This window comes from Delphinus delphis, chromosome 2 (assembly GCF_949987515.2).
Source record: "Delphinus delphis chromosome 2, mDelDel1.2, whole genome shotgun sequence".
In the NCBI taxonomy this organism is placed as follows: Eukaryota; Metazoa; Chordata; class Mammalia; order Artiodactyla; family Delphinidae; genus Delphinus; species Delphinus delphis.
In genome coordinates this window covers 48,222,829-48,243,485 of record NC_082684.1, presented here as the reverse complement: position 1 = coordinate 48,243,485, position 20,657 = coordinate 48,222,829, and the positions used below count along the sequence as shown (strand labels likewise).

The 20,657-nt window shown below is 34.0% G+C and overlaps 1 protein-coding gene across 1 annotated transcript in view; it reads right to left on the bottom strand.

Annotated features, from left to right (window-relative positions):
* Positions 1 to 557: 557 nt before the first annotated feature.
* ERO1A (endoplasmic reticulum oxidoreductase 1 alpha) overlaps positions 558 to 20,657 on the bottom strand; it is a 44,928-nt gene continuing 24,828 nt past the window's right edge. The window contains exons 7-15 of the mRNA XM_060004558.1: positions 19,770 to 19,890; positions 17,726 to 17,772; positions 11,756 to 11,782; positions 11,540 to 11,632; positions 10,437 to 10,683; positions 9,865 to 9,934; positions 5,512 to 5,598; positions 5,295 to 5,428; positions 558 to 3,817 (exon numbers count right to left, since the gene is read on the bottom strand). Of these exons, the coding sequence (XP_059860541.1) occupies positions 3,757 to 3,817; positions 5,295 to 5,428; positions 5,512 to 5,598; positions 9,865 to 9,934; positions 10,437 to 10,683; positions 11,540 to 11,632; positions 11,756 to 11,782; positions 17,726 to 17,772; positions 19,770 to 19,890 (887 nt within the window). The 3' untranslated portion in view covers positions 558 to 3,756. The remainder of the gene's footprint in view (positions 3,818 to 5,294; positions 5,429 to 5,511; positions 5,599 to 9,864; positions 9,935 to 10,436; positions 10,684 to 11,539; positions 11,633 to 11,755; positions 11,783 to 17,725; positions 17,773 to 19,769; positions 19,891 to 20,657) is intronic.

Here is a 20,657-nt window from a genome sequence, read left to right as displayed (position 1 = left end):
ATGCTGGTCGGCACCGATCCTCTGTGCGGGAATCTCTCCGCTTTGCCCTCCGCACCCCTGTTGCTCCGCACCCCATGACTCCGAAGTCCCCCCGGCCCCGTCTCCACCCGCAAAGGGGCTTCCTAGTGTGTGGAAACCTCTCCTCCTTCACAGCTCCCTCTTAGGTGCAGGTCCCGTCCCTATTCTTTTGTCTCTGTTTTTTCTTTTTTCTTTTGCCCTACCCAGGTACTTGGGGAGTTTCTTGCCTTTTGGGAGGTCTGAGGTCTTCTGCCAGCATTCGGTAGGTGTTCTGTAGGAGTTGTTCCACGTGTAGATGTATTTCTGATGTATTTGTGGGGAGGAAGGTGATCTCCACATCTCGCTCCTCCACCATCTTGAAGGTCTCTCTCCCCCTTAGATTCTTAAACAGGTATAAATTTATCTAGCCCACAATTCTGGGCAGCTCTTTGATTATTCAAGAAATTCTTCAGTGATGTTTTCCCCTGAAAGAAGAGTTCTTACCATTTTTTCCATAATAGGCCCCTTACATAACTTGCCAAAACCACACAAAATTTTGAATACAGTTTGAGAAGTTTTATTGACCCCCCCCCTAAAATCCACAGATCCTTGGGCATCTACTGACTCTTACTGTAAAGAATATTTGGAGTGAAGATATGACCATTAATATAATGAAGTTGTCACTTTAAAAGCAATTTATTCAACAAACATTTATTAAGCGTTCATATGCCAAAAACTATGCTATGGAGATGCAGAAATGGATAAAGTTCCTTTTCCTGCCCTTAAGGAGCTCACATTCTAGTAAAGGAGACTTTATAAAACAAAAACAATACAGTACAATAAGTGACACAATAGAGGTAGGTTGTAATTACAGTGATGACACAAAAGAGGAAGTTAGATGATCCTCCTTGGATGGAACAAGGGCAGTTTCACAGAGGTGTTGCTTTATGCTGGGCCTGCAAGGATACACAGAAATTTTCCAGGTGGGGAAGGATGGCTAGGGCACTTGATAGAAAGAATAGCAGGTACCAAGGTGTGGAGGCCTGACTATGCTGCATCTGAAGAACTGTGTGTTTTTAGCAGAACATGGGGTCAGGGGAGCAGAAAGACCCATATCAGAGAAGCTTGTACACCAAGGAAAGGGGTTTGGCTTCCTCCTAAAGCCTCATGAAATCTCTGAGGTGTGTTAAGCAGGGAGTAACGTTGTTTGAGTGCTTCTAGAAAGCCCACTTTGGTAGCATTGTGGGACGAAAGAAAGGAGAAGGGAAACAGGCTTGGGACAAGGAGAAAGGTTCATATTTAGGGAAGAGCAGTGAAAATGGAAAGACAGTGATATATCAGAAACATGGAGATAAAATCCTTAGAGATTAGACATCGGCTGGACAGGGGAGAAGTGGAGGAGAGAAGTGAGCCTAGAGAATTTAGATGATGATGGTTCTAAAATTAACCAAAGGAAGAAACACAGGCATAAGAGTGGGTTTGGGGGAGAATGACTTTTTAAGACACACACAGGTGTCTATGGGACGACCAATTGAAGATGTGTAGAAGGCAGATGGACTGAGAAGTCTGGGGCAAAGATAAGGATTTAGAGGTCATTTAATGGGAAGGACTCAAGAGTGAGAAGTGGTGGTGGTGAAGAGAGCAGGAATGAAAGCCTGAGGTATAACTTAATAAATGAAAGAGGCACCCAGGAGTGAGTGAAATATAAGGAACCCAGGGGAAAAAAGCTTTTTAAAGGAGGGGCTATCAACAGTGTCTAATGCAGAAGAAAAGGTCAAGTAAGAAATGGCTTATGAACGAAACCATGGATTTAGAATTGGGATTTTAGACTTCAGAGTACAATATTGTTAAGAACTACTGAGCCAAAAGCCAAATTTCATTTAAGGAGCAAGTGGAGGGTGACAAAGTGAAGATAGGAATATTCTTTCAAAAAGATTAGCTGTTTAAGAAAAAAAAAAGGGCAGGGACATAAGATGAGAGTTAGAGAGGTATACAGGTGAAACAACCATTTAAACCGATCTACCATATTTTCAGAGTACTACAAATGTCCTTAGAGTTTTATATTTGGCGCTCACTTCATAGTCCTTTGAGTCTCCAAGAATAATGGCTTAATAGTAGGTTAGTATCTTTCTTCTCCTGCCCTATTCAAATGAGGGGGAAAAGGAAAATAGGACATATATTGTGAAATTTAGTTCTTTGATTATTAATTTAAATATACTGACTACATTTTCATACATTCATTCAACGAATATTTACTGGACACCTACTATGTGTTTGACACTGTACCAGGCCTTACAGACATAGAGAAGAAAAAGTATACAGTAGTATAAAGTGGCATTTCTAAGCCATTATATAAATAAACCCTGCTTTATTAATAATGTTACATCTCAACATGATATACCTGCCAAGACATACAGAGAGGGCCCATGACTTTGAGGTATACAGTTTCTTTTTTCCCTACAATTACCATGTGGTATAAATTCCTAAACCCCTTCATATATTTTTATCACTGAAGGTCTTTTCTTAATGAAAACCACTAAAAATTACAGTTTAGTTTTCATGAGAAAAAAGAAATGAACATCATGTACAAAAACCAAAAATTATATGCCTTATGACTATACAGATCGAGCATTAAAAGGGTAACAAAACTCAAAAAGAATTTTAGATTGGAACTCAAAATGATTCCTGATTCTAAGGCTTATAGTATTATATAGTTCCAGATATTTTTTCCTGAAAAAAATCATTAAAAAATTATTCACACTGAAGTGTTCATGGTTCAAAGGGCACAATGCCTGTAACTGACTTTCAAATGATTGAGGAAAAATAGTATACGTGTGTATGTATACAGAGAGAGCATGAGAGATAAAGCAAATATGAACAATTAAGGAATCTGGTAAAAGAGTTCTTTGTACTATCCTGGAAACATTTCTGTAATTTGAAATTATATAAAAATAAAAAGTTTCCCCAAAATTTTATTCAGAATTAGGGAAAGTATTATGAGAATAAATATATAAATCTATTCAACTTTTCACACTGTTTAGAAATCCCCTATGCCTTTGAGTTATCATTGTATCTTTCTACACACCAAAATAAGCCAATCAAAATAGCAATATAATTCTAAAACTGATTTGTTTCATACCAATGTATCGTAGGGTTGCCAGATAAAACACAGGACTCCCAGTTAAATTTGAATTTTAAAGGAGGAATAATTTTTTGGTATAAGTTTGTCCCAAATATTGCATGGAACATACTTGTATTAAAAAACTATTTGTTGTTTATCTGAAATTTAAATTTAACTAGGCATTCTGTATTTTTATTTACTAAATCTGGTCACCCTAAATGTTGAAAAATTTTAGGCTGTTAATAATGGGTCATCAGGGGCCTGCTTAGCATTTTCCTATAAATGCTTGTCACATTGGCCATAGTTTTATTTATATTACATCTTCTTACACAAAATTATTAAAACATCATTTACTTAGGGTTACCATATATGAATTTGATAATCCTGATTTTACTTAATATTAAACTTTAAAAGTTGTACCACATTATCAAAGTTTTACTTTTACTCACAATAATATTATACATAGACTTAACACAATTTTAAAAATTGTTTACTTAAAACAATATAATTCCCTTTTACAAAAGCAGCTTTATATAAAATGTTTGGCTTAAGACTGTCATTGCTATTAATGCCTTTGAACGAAATTCCATTCTTTGGCCTCCGTTGTCCAAAAACAGGCACATTTCAACTTGTTTTCTTTAATGAATATTTTGTAGCAAGTTCCTGAAGTTTTCTAATTCTTTCACACTTGTTGAAATTCTGTAACCAAAAAAAATTTCACTTAGAAACTATTTTAGATAATTTTTCTCTATAAGTTAGTCACTTTCCATTTTCAGAACACAGAAAAATATTTAAGTAATTTATTTCAGCGAACGTAAAGGTGCATAAACCATTTAATCTATTTTGATGCACTTCAGTTCTTTTTTTCTTAACATCTTTATTGGAGTATAATTGCTTTACAATGGTGTGTTAGTTTCCACTTTATAACAAAGTGAATCAGCTATACATATACATATATGCCCATACCTTCTCCCTCTTGCATCTCCTTCCCATTCTCCCTATCCCACCCCTCTAGGTGGTCACAAAGCACCAAGCTGATCTCCCTGTGCTATGTGGCTGCTTCCCACTAGCTATCTATTTTACATTTGGTGATGCCAAATGTAAAATAGATAGCTTCAGTTCTTAATTTGACATGTCAAAACTAAGATAACATTGCCCAGAAATTAGTTATTTTTAATTATTCATAACTTAGTATTAAAGTTTCAAAATGCAAAATTATAAACTATGTAAGTATTAAAATATTAGGATATTTTAAGAATTCAGAAGTATATTTATATGCTTAGTATTTAAAGTACATAGGTATAAAGTATATAAGCAGTAAAATATGTATTTTAAATATGCATAAGTATATAAACACTTAAACTAATCAATATACCATATTTAGTAAATATACAAAGAATCAAAGCCTTTGGACTATAAAGAGTGAGAACAGTAATTGTGTGATCAAACTGTTTTCACTAACTTTTATAAAAAAGCAAAGTTTGTTATTTTAAGTGTACTTTAGCTCTGTTCTCCACCATGAAAAAAGTTGCAAAGTACTCAAATATAACTGTCAAGCTTCTGTATACTAGAGAATAATTCTGAAGGTCAATTACATCAAACCCAAAATATTAGTCATAATTTTTTTAAGTGAAGTAATGTAGTCCTTAGAAAATGTTATTTTAATAAATTTCTGCATTCCTTAGATATAATAGGCTAGAAGAAATGTATCTATACTTAAATTTTATAAGGTAAGTTCCTTATTTCAAGCTTGTTTTCTAATCATTTTGATGCAAATTATTTTTAAAAGAACTATTAACCATTTTACACAATGGTGAGTTCGCATGGAAATTTTATGTGTACACCTATATTACACAACATGATTTTTCCAGGACCTTCAAAAAAACATTTGGGCAGCACAAATACTTTTAAATAACATAGAAAAAATATACAGTTTCAGCAAGATGAATATTGAAGTCCACTCAGTAAATTAATCATGATTATAAAAGTCAACAGATGAAAATAAAGAATATTATTTAATGATTGTGTGTATCTACAAAGTTATTTCATAAGATCGCAGAATTCTGTAGTGAGATAATTTCACTAAAAAGCGTGTTTCTTACCCAGTTTTATCTGAAAGTATACATGTTGCATTAGACTTACTTGGCTAGCAGAAACAATTTTGGTAGAAACTAACCTTCCAAATGCATTAAATAATGATACTATTTCTTGTCTGGTTAGATGGAATTCATAACTGGGCCCACTTTCTGGCATATTTGCAATAAGTTTCTCAGAAAACAAGATCTTCAGAGCAGTGCCCAAACCCTGAGTCTATAATAAAAACAAGAAAAAAAGAAAAATCAGAAAATTCTTTGTGCAAAGGATGAAAATAGGATTGAGCCTGATATGCTTACCTGAAGCTTTCCCCACAGTCGACATTTCAAACAACCAACACAATCCATGATTCTTGAAATATTTCTAAAATGCAGTCGAAAGTCCTCCTAAAAATAATTTAAAATTTTATTAAAATATAGTATATAGTCAAGTACTAAGTATTTCTGAGTGCCTTCTATGTGCCTCACAGTATGCAAGGCACTGGAGGGCACCAAAGTGGGGAACAGAACTGAAGTCAACATCCACGGAGTACCTCCTACACACTGGAATCTTTATATATACAATTTCATCTTCACCACAAATCCAAAAGTAGATATCATTATAGTCTACACCTAATGAATTAAAAAAACAAGGTTCAGAGAGGTTACGTAACTTGCCTAAATTCCCATACCTAGTAAACAGCAAATCTAGACCCCAGCCTGCCTGCCTCCAAAACTAGACTATTTATAAATATACACAAAGGTAACTGAGTTGAGATGTTCTGTTGTATGTGATTATTAACCATATGCCAATATCAGGGGAGGGGGGCGGGGATCGTATGACATCATTTACCAAAAAAAGAAAGAGGAAAAAAACAAAGGAGGACGAAGAACCTAGGGGTAAGACGGGAATAAAGACACAGACCTACTAGAGACTGGACTTGAGGATATGGGGAGGGGGAAGGGTGAGCTGTGACAGGGCGAGAGAGAGGCATGGACATATATACACTACCAAACGTAAGGTAGATAGCTAGTGGGAAGCAGCCGCATGGCACAGGGATATCGGCTCGGTGCTTTGTGACCGCCTGGAGGGGTGGGATAGGAAGGGTGGGAGGGAGGGCGACGCAAGAGGGAAGAGATATGGCAACATATGTATATGTATAACTGATTCACTTTGTTATGGAGCGGAAACTAACACGCCATTGTGGGGCAATTATACTCCAATAAAGATGTTTACAAAAAAAAAAACAAAAAAAACAAAGGAGGGAGGGAGGAATAAAAACCTTTGGTTTCATAATAGTTAAATTAAAACACTTCTCTCTGGTATTAATTAGGTAAATCAACCAGACCTTTGATTATTATTGACATTATTATCACACAAAAAAATATATAGAATATAATGAAATCCATGTACCCTCCACCAAGTTTCAGAAAGAAACCATTACAATGAAGCCTCCTATGTATCCCTTCAAAGTCCCATACCCCACCTTCTATAACTATTCTGAATTTGGTGTTTATCATTCCTTTTTTATATTTATACTTTTTATGTATATATATATATATATCCATGAACACTAGGGTATTATATTGTTTATAAAAGGGCAACATGCATTAAACTCATTCAAAAGTAGTACATGTCTTTAAGGAATAAAGAAGAAAGAAGGGAAGCCAAGAACATATCCTTCTTTTACTACAGTGGAAATTATTAATTAATCCTCCAAGTGACTCCCTCTGTCCTGAGTTTATAGTGGAATCCCAAGCTTACGGTACTTGAAACAGGAAATTTGACATACAGTTCAGATGGAACATTCATTATACCAAATGGCCTATAACTTTGGAAACATATAATGTTTTGTTTGTTTTTCTTATGTGATAAACCACACACTGGGGTCAATCAAAAGAGAACAAGACCAAAGATCTAAAAATGGGAATAAATCAGCAAAGATTGGAACCTGCTATTCAAAGCAGACCTCAATTCATACTCTGGGGACAGTCTTTCCCCAGATGGTTCATTCAGCCTGAGACTTTGAAACAGCCATTACATGTATTAATAAAAGATTTACAATAGGATTCCAGATCTTAAATCTTATTGATTTAATACAAAGCCCAAATAATTAATATTAAATGTCACCATATGTTAGCAATATTCTATATCTTGTGTTTCTGTACCTTTTGGACTGAGTTCAGTAAGAGGTCATTCTAATTTTAAACATACTTAGAAAAAATATTTACCCAGCAATATTTCCCTAAGTAGATTTTTGGTTATTTGAGGTTTCCTTTAAACTTGTGTTTCAACCTTGAATTTAAGGAAATTCACACTTTTAACATTAATAACAGAGCACTAAAATTAAAGTAGATGTTCTCATCCAATGAGGGGCTCACCTCTGGAGGATTTAATAGTTGGTATAAGAGTCTACAAAATCCCTGTGTAGACAAGCATTTGTTTATAGACAGAACAAATAGCTCACACGTATGCACTATAAATTTCCAAATGGATATAAATTTTATGATTAATGAAACACAACTTGTACTTTAAAAGTGTTACTAAATGCATAGTGGATTTTTGGCAGTTATATTTTCACAATCAATAGATGCTAAAAACACCACTGTCGTGGGGAGAGGCCTTGAAAGTTCTTGACTTAGACTCGTAAAGGTTGGAAGCCTCTATTCGAAATGATGGTGCTTCCTTTCGTACACATTGTCTAACCTTGGTATTTGAATCTATGTTCACTAATTCAAACACTTGAATATGGCAACTCTTGAGTAAATCCCTATGTGGCATGTACAGAGAATAAACGTGGTTGCTTACAAGAGCCAAAATAACGTCGCAAAATTAAAACCAAGCGCAATTGCTTAAATGTACTTAATATGCTAGAACCAAATTAATAAGCTAGAAATTCACTAGATCAGAACAAGGAGAAAATCCTTGTGACTTCCACAAATGACAATCAATGTCCAATAACCTGAGTATATTCTAAAGTTAACCCAGATTAGAAAAATGTATGATCCTTAAAATAACCAGAACCTAAATCATTTACAAATTCTCCTTGTTAATTTACACAGTTTTGGAGTCAATACTTAAAATTATAGTCAGTGGGTAGAATAATCAAACATTCTGTGGTTAAACATTGTGATCTATATTCAATGAAACCAACTGACCAAAAAACAATTCTCACCCAATTCTCAGATGTTTTATAAGCCTTCAGGTGAGATCCTATTCTGTTGTGAATTGAACACTAAACAATTCTCTTTCATACAAGTCCTCTCTTTCTAACCATACACTGATAGAGTATAAAGGAGACAAGATGAGATTTTCAAATGAACTTATATGACTGTTCAAATCCATTATATTCACCATAAACTGCTATTTAAAAAAAAAGTAAATATCTGATATCAACAAGTTTCCTTGGTGTTTTACTCCTTTCTTGTAAAAGGACTCAGAAAAATTATGTTAAATTTCACAGGATATGAAAGCTGAGTGTTTCAGAGTTTCGATAAAATGAAAACGATGTGAGAAATATTTCTAATCTGTACAATATAAAATGAGTAAATGCCAAACACTCTCCATAAACCAGCAAGTGTATTAAAAATAAGAAAGATATCGAAAATAGTAGGGAAAAAAGTCTTATTACAGCATCTTCCCCCTCACTTCTAAGTTCCTGGAAACTGTTTGGGAGGTTATATAAGCACTGAGATATATATTTCTAGCAAGAATGCTTTAAGTAGGAGGTAGATGGGAGGTCAAAAATAACTATTATCTAACAGTAAAAAAATGGAGTGCACAAAGTATTTTGTTTGCAAGCTGCAAAAAAATCAGGTTATTTCATTATCGAAAGAAACAAAGAATTAGAAACAAAGGCAGATTGTTTGTTATAAATATTCTGATGAAATCAGATCCAGCCCAGTCCTACTGAGGGCCACCTGCTTTACTTACCTATAGCTTTATAACTGAGAACAGTAATATAATTTTACTTAAGTCCTCAAAAAGACTTAGAAATCCCCTGAGGGTAGAAGCATCTCTCCCTTTAGTGACAAAAATCATGCTCTACACCCAGTGAGCGTTCAATAAATCTTCCCAGTGAGATTTTTTATTTGTAGTATTTTGAGGCAAATATGCACAAAGATGGTCTTGCCCGGGGTCATACCTCTACTAAGAGGTAAGGCAAAGACCAGAGCCCATTTTGTGTGATCTCAGGTCTTCTGTTCTTCCCAGAACTGCATACTGGTGTAACTAAATTTCTTTAATTCCCAGTGAATGAGATGAATTGACAAAACAATACTGTAACCTCTCCTCCTAAAGAGCATCCTGTAATTTAGCCAAAACTATTTTCAGAATTCTCTCCAGCGAAAGACTAATTCTGCCCCTTGTGCTCTAGATCCCTTTCCTTTCATTCATAAGTTCTATTTACTACATGAGAGCATCAATGTGAAATGAAAGCCTTCTGTAAAGAGTACACATTTCTGTTGTTATTTTGAAAACAACACAAACTAGATCTTAAGTTGGACCTGCTTTTGGACATCTTTTTTCTTGAGGAAAAGAAAGATTATGACTCTGACTTTTCTTCTAATTTCAGGATGTATATCAAGATTTATTGTTAAGAATAAAAACACGGCCTTTATTCATACCTGCATGAGTTTGTATTTAAAAATTAAGTTAGAGTATAAAATTATTACCTTTAGTTTGTTTGCTTCTTTTTTGTCCCCAGCAAAAAACGAATTCTCATCAAAATGCAAAGGAAATGACCTACATTAAAAAAAAAACATAAACAACATATATTCTCTGCATAGAACAGAAAATATTTTCATGTATTATAAAACATTAAAAGTCCTGCTGATACCACATTTTGCTGGTCAGTGATGAATAATATAAGTAAAATAGAGTAGAATAGATAGTAAAATCAAAAATTCTATGCCCCCAAACAAATTCTTATCCTCAAATATAAAAGCTAACTGTATAATATAGTAGAAGTTATGCCCCAAACCCAACCTGTTCAACTAAATATGAAAATAATACAAGTATCAAATACCAAAAGAATGGCTCTTAAAACTAAAACTATGTGCCTTTTAGTACATAAGTCAAAATGAAAACAAAACCAAAACTCAATTCTAAAAGACCTATGAGCAGAATTAGCTTTTAATTATTTTTTAGATAGTTTTCCTTTCTCTAAGTTGAATATTTAAGAATTTAATTTTGGATACCACTTGTCACTCTTCTATTAATGTATAAGTTGTAATACACAATTTACTTGATTTCATGAAGTATTTCCAGAAGTAACATTTTGTTTTCTGCATCTTGAACTTTATTTCCAGTGAAGAGTTGAAAATCCTGGCGCTCAAAGAATGGTACCACTTTAGATAAAGCCCTTAATTCTATTAAGTAGAGAAAGTACAAGTTCTTAAGCCTTCGTGGACCTTCTCCTTCAGTTAAAATTCCATCAAATCGCTGCTGAAATTCTGTAATGTTATGTCCCCATATTTTTTCCAACCAGGTATCTGAGAAGAAAGAAGAATTAAGTATTAAAAAAACTGCATTTTAAAATTAAGTAAGTTTCATTTTACTTATATTAGGTTATTGATGCCTGCAGAAGCTAATTTGATTTTATATTTTAAAATATATAATCAATACAACCATGAAAACTGTTTTACATAATTTAGCCTTGAATAATTCCATATTAATATTTTATCTTCTAGAAGCCATCCTTAAAAGGAAAATAAACTCAATATTTTACTGAGAAACCAGGACTAATAAAATCAAATTTCTGAATATAAACATATCCATAAAACCAAGATACAGAAGTCAAAAATGACTATCTGACATTACTAATGAGTTTGAAGCCCTAATTAAAGTTACTATGATTTTGTTTCTAAAAAGTAAAAGATACCGTAATTCTTGAAGAAATATGTTATTGATGAAACTCCAACATGGTCTAATTTTTCAACAGCCTTCGTAAAGCATGAAGAGCAGCAGAAAAAATGCTCTTACCTGTTAAATTCCAGGCCTGAAGCTGGCACACAAATATAGGGATTCTGATACAGTAATATCTAATGAAAAACAAACTATGCTCTTGAGAGCTTTTTTAATTCCCACAACAAAAGAACATTTCCAAAGTGACATGTATGATTTTGAGCAGCTTCTTAAAAGAAGGTGAAGAGCGCTAAGAACAGGCTGAACTTTTCCTTATAAGGTCCATGGTTCCCACATTCCTGATTACTACCATTTAAGAATAAATCTTTTACTGCCTAATATTCAGTAGGGTCAATCCTTTCTCATCCAGGTAAATACCAAGAAAATTTTAAGAATACCCGAAAATAAGTGTGGTAAAGTGAATAAAAGTAAAATGTCACATACCTTGTAGAAGATACCGTGCACTCAAATGCACATTAATGCTTGCATGGAGGCCAGAAATAAGTCTGTAGAATGCTCTTTTTTCTACACAGAGGCCTACAAAAAGTAATTTGGAAATATAAATTTCATATGTGAAATCTGTAAGGCAGAAAATTAATTTTATGTGCATTTAAAAATGAAAAAAATGTTATTTAAATTTGCTTAAAAATGCTCAATTACCTTCTAGCCAACTGTAAAAAGTGTTCTCTGAAATAAAAAGAAAAATAAGTCACGAGATTGTAAAAAATGCCAAAACGTAAGTTTTTCAAAAGTTTTAAAATACTATAGCAAATTTTTGACAAACAGTGATTCAAAGGTCCAAATTCTGTTTGTAAAGGAAAGAGAGGTTCTTGGTATGGATTCACTTTAAGTTCTACTTGGCTGCTCGGTCTTTAGAAGGCTTTAGCATTACCTTAGGTGGCCCCAGCCTCATAACTTTCTGGATAAAATGTTTTATATGAGGTCAAAACACAGAATTTAAATAGTAAATCAATACATGGAAAAATACTTAGCCTTAGTAACAATTCATGCTATAAAAATTAAGAACTCATTACACACTTTTTAAAATGAGAAAAGTTAAATAAAAATTATAAAATAGTATTGGAGGTATATTATTATAGCTGGTAGTATTATATGCTATTCAATATTTCAAAAGAGCAATTCAAGGAGATGTTACAAAAACCAAACATTGTTTATATTTTATGACCTAATAAGATCACTGTTCATATAATTAGACTTGACAATTCTGCTTTTAGAATTATGGTCTTAAGAAATAACTCAAGATGGAGGTGGGGGGGTGGATAATCTGCAGAAAGATGATTATGTTATATATAATTTTTAAAACCTGAAATAATCAAAATATACAAGGCCTAAGCTGACATGATAGAATACTATATACTAGTTAGCATGGCTGAATAATATAAAACTATTAAAATGAGAAGAACGTGGAACACGACAATGCATGAAAATGTTTATTTGAAATAATATATAAAAAGGCATAAGAAATTATTATAATTATGTGAACATTCTATGTATACATTTACTAGCAATGACAAACATTGTACTATATAGTTCTTTTTACAAAGTTTTTTATAGTAATATTAATAATGAACCAAACAAGCATAAAAGTAATGGAAGAAATGACAAAGGAAATAAACAATAAATTTATATATTTATAGACTACATAAAAACATAAAACATCTGTGTGTCAGAAAACTTTATAAACAAATGCAAACAACAAACCGGGTAAAATGCAAATACAACAAAGGATAATATCCTAAGTATATAAAGAGCTCACAAACTGAGTAAAAATGCCAAAGTGCCCATTAAAAATGGGCAAAAAATATGAATAGAGAATTCATAAAGGGAAAATATAAATGGTAGTAATAGATAAAAACTGTTTAGCCTCACTAACAATAAAATGCAAATTAAGCATATATTGTACAACACAGGGAATGTAGCCAATATTTTAAAATAACTATAAATGGAATATAACCTTTAAAAATTGTGAATCACTATGTTGCACACCTGAAACTTATATAATATTGTACATCAACTATACCTCAATAAAAAAATAAATAAAAATTCAAATTAAAACTATAAAGATACAACTTTAAAGAGTAAAGGTAAAAATATAATACTTAATGCAGACGAGGGTCAGGTAAAACTAGCAGGCACAATGACTGGAAGGGATGTAAATTAGCACACCCTTCCAATGACAAAAAGCAATCTGGTCATATGTATCAAGAGCTTAAAACGTCCTTATCCTTTGATCCAGTAGATCCATTTCTAGAAATCTAGGTTATTATGGGTGAATGTTTGTGTCCCCCCCTAAAATTCATATGTTGAAGCCCTTAACCCTCCCCCTAACCCCCACTGCTCCCCATGTGATGGTATTTGGAGGTGGAGTCTTTGGGAGGTAATTAGTGTTTGGGAGGTAATCAAAGTAAGGTCATGAGGGTGGGGTCACCATGATGGAATTAGTGTCTTTATAAGTAGAAGAAGAGACCAGAGCTCTTTCTCTCTCTATCATGTGAGGATACAGTAAGAAGGCCAGCTGTCTGTACGCCAGGAAGAGGGCCCTCACCATGAACCAGATCTGCTGGCACCTTGACCATGGACTTCCCAGCCTCCAGAACTATGAGAAAATAAATGTCTTTTGTTTTACCTACCTAGTCTATGGTATTTTGTTAGAGCACCCTGAGCTGATGAGGATATAGGCTAAGGAAGCAAGTAGACATGGTAATGATAATATATAAAACTATAGATATATCTATTATAAAAATATAAACATGTAAATAATAATAATTATCAAAATGTTAGCAGAGAAGCAGTATGAGATAGTAACTAAAGCACAGACGCTGGAGCCAAACTGCCTGATTTGAATCCTGACTCTGCTACTTACAAATCATAAGATTTTAGCTGAGTTGCTAAACCTTTCTGGGACTCATTTTCCGCCTCTATAAAATGCAGATAAAAATAATACCTCCTAGGATTGTTGGAAGGATTAAATAAACTCATATTTGTAAATTGCTTTGAAAAGTACTAGCATGTCTTCTTAGCCATTATCATTATCAATTATTTTGGGGTTGTGGGATTACAAGTGATTTGTTTCCTTACTGGGAACCTCTAGGTTTTGAGGTTTTTTTTTTCAAGTTTTGGACCATGAATTGGGGGGAGTAGGAGTGTGACATTGCTTGGGACCTAGCCTTCTAAAGAAATTTTCAGTTCAGTTTTATAATCCTGAAGTAGATATTCTCTGAATGTGATCCAGTTAGATAATCACCTAATATATCAGCTTTCATATTTGACTAAAATGAATACTTATAAATATACTCATAAATAAGATATTTTCTCTAAGGACAGCCTCTACAGGTTAACAATCTTTTCTCTGACAATGAGAGATAGTTTGAGATCTTCAAATAGTAACAAAACTCATTTCAATCTCACTCATAAAGCAAAAACGTTCTCAAAAAGACAGAGTAAACCTAAAATATGTTAAAACTTTTAGCTTTACAATTAACTTAAAGAGCTGGCAATGATACCTACACCCAAGAGTCACCACAAGCTTGGAAGACGGTAGCTCAACACTCTGATCATGTCTAGAACCTTCCTATATGAGACCTAGTAGATACCAGAGTTCAACCAGTAAAGGAGATGTTTTCCCTGACAGAGGCTGGGGAAATGTCTAGCTTTCACATGCAATAGGTAAAATGTACCAGTGAATTATCAGAGGCTGAGGCAGGCTGTCTCTACTGCCTGATCCCAGGCACAAAGAGTCACATTTCCCTTAACCTATGCTGTCACCCCTAGAATTTCAGGTAAAGAAATAAAAATTAACTTTTTCTTCGTCTCACGTGCGGGTAGAACAAAACAAGTTTGCCCAACAAACATCTGAATGTATAAGCAAATTCATATATGTGATGTATGATAAAGACATTATACTTACCTTCACTTTTCCCTGAAAAAAGAAAACAAAATGCTTATTATTAAAAACTCCTTCCAGACGCTCCTTTTAAACTGCTACACTTCCACAAAAATAAGACTTAGTAGAGGTTACCTTTAGTTCATCAGTTCACCCACATAAATAAAATCTTAGAGTGAGATGTGCCTGTGACTGCAACTCTTTCTGGTGATGAAAGGAATTATGTCTGATTTGACTAAACAGTTTCATCTCCAAGAGCCTGGAAAAAGAGTATTTTCAGCTTGTCCAAGATTTAATATGGGCTGACAGGAAAGAAAAATCTAATCTATCATCTGAGAGTACTCTTAAATATCTTAAGGACTCACAGTTATTTGGCTGTCAGAGTCTTTTCACTTATTTATTTGTTCTATAGCTATAACACAGTTTCTGCTAAAGATGTGTGTTATTGCTTCCAAACTCCCAGGACTGACATTATAAAATTTTACCTTATTCAGGAATTTTTTTTTTTTTTTTTTTTTTGTGGTACGTGGGCCTCTCACTGTTGTGGCCTCTCCCGCTGCGGAGCACAGGCTCCGGAAGTGCAGGCTCAGCGGCCATGGCTCACGGGCCTAGCTGCTCCGCAGCATGTGGGATCTTCCTGGACCGGGGCACGAACCCGCGTACCCTGCATCGGCAGACGGACTCTCAACCACTGCGCCACCAGGGAAGCCCTATTCAGGAATACTTTTAAAGACTATTTGTAAGATTCAAATTATGCACAGTTCAGCAGTTTGTATGCAGCTGCTCATTAACTACTGAAAAACTGTCTCCATTTTGCCACTTTTATTTAATGCCATTGTTTATTGAAGTACCATATGCTCATTGCAAATATATGTTAAAAAAAAAGAAGACAAAGATAAAATAAAAAATATCATCCATAACTCCCTCTGCCCAAAGATAAATACCATTTACATTTTGGTAAATGTCTTTTTTCTTTGTGTACAGGATATTTAGATATTATATCAATTATGTTTTTATAAAAAATATATTATAGGGCTTCCCTGGTGGCACAGTGGTTGAGAGTCCGCCTGCCGATGCAGGGGACACGGGTTCGTGCCCTGGTCCGGGAAGATCCCACATGCCGCGGAGCGGCTGGGCCCGTGAGCCATGGCCGCTGAGCCTGCGCGTCCGGAGCCTGTGCTTCGGAACGGGAGAGGCCACAGCAGTGAGAGGCCCGCGTACCGCAAAATATATATATATATATATATATATATTATACATACTGTTTGGTACCTGCTTCTTCTCCTAAATGTGCTATTGATCACCACTGATATAAATGAATATAAATTTTCAGCAACATTTAGAATGGTTATATTCTACTATATGAATATACCATAATTCATTTAACTAGTTCCCTAATGATAAACATTGAAATTGTTCCCATTTATCTTTAAAATAAGTGAGGGTGGTTAATTAACTTATCAGATCATAATGTGAGTTCATAGTGAAGATCATCTCTTGCCTGGGAATTTGCATTTCATCTGATAGTAAATCAATAGTTTCCACTGAGTACCATATGTGACTCCATATAAATCCAAAAGCCTTGTTTAAAGATGCTCTTTCATTTCTAAGAATGACGAGTCTGCCAACATTTAGGGAACGTTGCAATCTCACTGCCTTGCAGGAGGAAATTCATGTTTATTGACTCTATGAGATCAGCAGCTTTTTAAATACATTTAAAAAATGAAAACCATTCCACATTTGCTAAAAGTACATCAAAGATTTCATCAGTAAGCACATATTCAGAGAACAGGGATATATTTCCTAAGGAAAAAGCCTGAAATCATACACTTGAAATGGTTTATGCAACAAACTGTTCTGTCTATTATAGACTGGGCAGGGTTTGTGAGTTTCAATTTTACATCCCCTCTGCACCTATACAGTGCCTAGCACATAGTAAATGGTGGATAATCATTTGTTGGAGGAACAAGTGATTTTCACTACTGTAGACAAGACCGTTAAATGAGGAGGGTGAATTTCATTGATCATTTATCTAACAAACTATTCCATCTGTTATGTTCCAGACTCTGTATTAAGGGATGAAATCGATAAATGCTGCCCATATGTCCAAAGTACCAGGGTAGATCAATAGATATATAAATAATAGTAAAATAATGCTAGCAAGTGGAAAGAGCTGTTAAGAGGAACAAAACAATACATAAGATCACTTTATGAGGAGAGAGAGATTACTTCCAGTTAAGAGGATCAAGGAAATTTGGGCGGGGAAGGCAGCATTTAAGCCAAACCCTGAGTGTAAGTAGAAAATGAAAAATGTTAATGAGCTATAAAGTCATGTGAATTTGAAATCAGACTCCCAATATATATAACAATTTCAGGTTTTAGGAAAGATGTGAGGCAGAAGTTTTTTGGATATTCATTCAACTAAAAGATGAGTACAAATAGTAGAAAGGCTGAACACACACATTCTGCAAAAATGCATAAAAGAATAAATGTATAATTTAAACTTAATCCTATGATAGTCTAACACAATGAACTTCATTAAAAAAATACTCCTTACTGAAGTGTAAGTATTTTCAACACCAATTTCTCTGCAAGAATGAGACATAACTTCGGTGAAAACAAGAATATATGATCTCAACTGCTCTTGCCAACCCTTATCTTGCCTTCTCCTTCCTTCTAACCAAAGTTCACTGGCTGAAAAATAACAGTGCAAATAAATAACTCACCGTGACCAGAAGCCAAAGGATTTAAAGGTCTTTTAATCGTCTGTGGCCTACAAACAAAAGAATTAAAGTATAAAATATAAATTTGTTACCCATCATGTTATAATTATTTAAGTAAAAGTGAATTCATCTCAGAAAGTTTTTTAATGACTATATCCAAAATAAAATTGTTTTACTGATCTTATAAAATATTTATTTTCTCTAACTGCTTTAAGGGAGGGTGGTTACTTGTTTTAGTGATAATAGTTTCTGATCTTTTCCCATTGTAGCAGCCAGAAAGTCATTTCCTAATCACCTCTTCAAACAAAGGAAGAAAAAATACCAGTCAAGCTCTTCTCCTAGAGTTACTAATATGTTTTTATATATATCATATATGTGTGTGTGTGTCACAAAGTACACTGCTACTTGAAAGACAAACAAGCAAAAAATGTAAATATCCAACGCAAGCACTAAAATAAAAAAGGGAAAAAACAGTATGGGTAGATTATTTTCCACTTTGGTAATTTTAAGTACATCAGTTTGCCCTGAGGCCATCAAGTTTGTTATGATTTCAATAATAGGTAGTTTTTAACAAGAAAAAAAAGAGAGAGTTAGTATGTCACTAAAGTGTTTTTAAATCTCAAAATAAATATTCATTAGTATCTTTAGTAGAGTGTAGGGATTGTTTTAATGTCCTTTTATCTATTTCACAAATTTGCCCAGCTTGAGACATTTTGAGAACAGAACATGTAAGTTGTATTTTAATATCCTCAATTTAGTGCCTCATACATTGTTTATATTTTAGAAATATTATGGGGACCATGATATAAACTAGTTAGGAAATAACTACAAAACTTATACAAAATCTAACAAATGCTTTAGTTGGACTTTATTTTAGTTCACATCAAAAAAAATTAAGGAAAAAAACCTTTAAAGTAAGTCAATAAACTCAGTAAACCAAACATTCCTAATAATAGTCAAGAGAATTTAAATGATACACGTGGCAGAAATGAGTAAATAATGAAAACTCCCCACTTCCCAAACTGTAGAAATTCTGCAAGTCAAAAAAAGAAATTGCTGATCTCTTATGCGTATATTTGACATAAAAAGTGAAATGTATTTTTGCCACATTTGGGAACTCCGGAAATCTTCCCAGAACTATCCCCATCTCTGAGATAGCGTAACGCTTGTGTGCACACAGGCACACACAAACACACGCATCCCTTCCAAAAACCAATACATACATTGTTTACAACCTAGAGGCTTACAAGTGAACAAACTTGAAGCATGTCTCAGTCTCTCAATGATCAGATTGACAGCTTCCACTGTAGTGGGTAACAGTACAAAGGGGGTTCTTCCACTTACTAGATCTTTGACACTAGACAAATCACTTAACCTTTCCAACTCTCAGTTTCTCCATCTATAAACAGTGATGACTGTAACACAGGGTTATTACAAGGACTAAAGGAGAAAATGTATGTAACATGCTTAGCACAATACCTGGCACACCGTAAGTGCTCAAATGTTACTAATTATAGTTATTCTCTGAAAAGAATTTAACTTTAAAGCCGGTAAAATAACTATAGCCACAAAAAGAGGAGTATAGAGCACCAAAAAGAGAATTAGGAATTATACATCCTAATCTATTCCCTGCCACTAACTATATGATCTCTCTGGCTCTAGGTTACTTCATCTATAAAATGAGATTCTAGTACAGCAGAAACTCACAGAACATTGTAAAGCAACTATACTCCAATAAAAATTAATTTAAAAAATTAGATTCTATAATTCACTTAAGGAACATTTGTGAAATGCCTACCATATTCCCATAAAAGTCTAAGACTGTTCTAAGTCTCTTAAAGAACAAAGAATTATTTGTTGAAACTCATGTCCTCATGTTTCCCCAGAGGGGAACGGGATTAATGAACAAGTACATTTCCATGTCCAAATACATCCTTTAATAAGGTGAATTTGATTTGTTCTTTTAAATCATTGTGATTCTGTTTATTTGTTTATAAAAAGAAATGAACACATCTTTCAGGCATTTCGAAATGAAAATGACACATACTTAAAACAGTTTTCTTCATAGATGACATTCCATATCCTCCAAGCATCTGGTCCCTTGTAACCCGTGTAGCGCTCAGGATTCAGGAGCAAATCGACATATTCAGCATCAGGAGACTGTATGTCTGTAAAATAAAATGTTTTAATAATCTTCCTTCTTTTCAGTAACCTTAAAAAGCTAATATGACCAGACTGTATTCCATCGATTCTAAGGCACCACAAATGTAACAATGCGTCTAGGATTTAAAAACACCTTTTTAGGAGAAATCCTAAAAAGAAGGGAAAAGAAGGAACAAACACAGCCACATTAAATTACACACTGTTTACAAAAGCCTCTTGGTTTTAGAAATGGTAAAAAAAAAAATAGGAATATGTGAATTTTAGAATTGAAGGAACATAGTAATTCAATTCTTATAAGCTGTCCAGGCAAAGAATATACCATACATTTCTCATCACATTAACCACAATGTGATGAGTTCATCAGTAACTAAGGTAAATGAAGACATATTAGTACCATACAGTTTGTTACCAAATACTTCCTTCTTACATGACCACCATCAGGATCCACTACAAAGCTGCCCCAAAGGTATAATCCTAAATATTCAAAAAGTTATAAGCAGGATGATATTTGTATCAGCATTATTTATAAAAGGGAAAATCAGAAGCAACCTAAGTGTCCAACAGAGCAGAGCACGGTCCCTGGAGCGGTCCCTGCCTGGGTTAGAAATCCAGGACCCACTACTTATTCACTTCGGTACCCTGGTCAAGTTATATAAATTCTCTATGCCTTGGTGCCCTCATTTGTAAAATGGAGATAATACTCATAGCATTACTGTGAGACATAAAGAAGTTTATATGTGCAGAGTGCTTAGCACAACAGTAAGAGTATAAT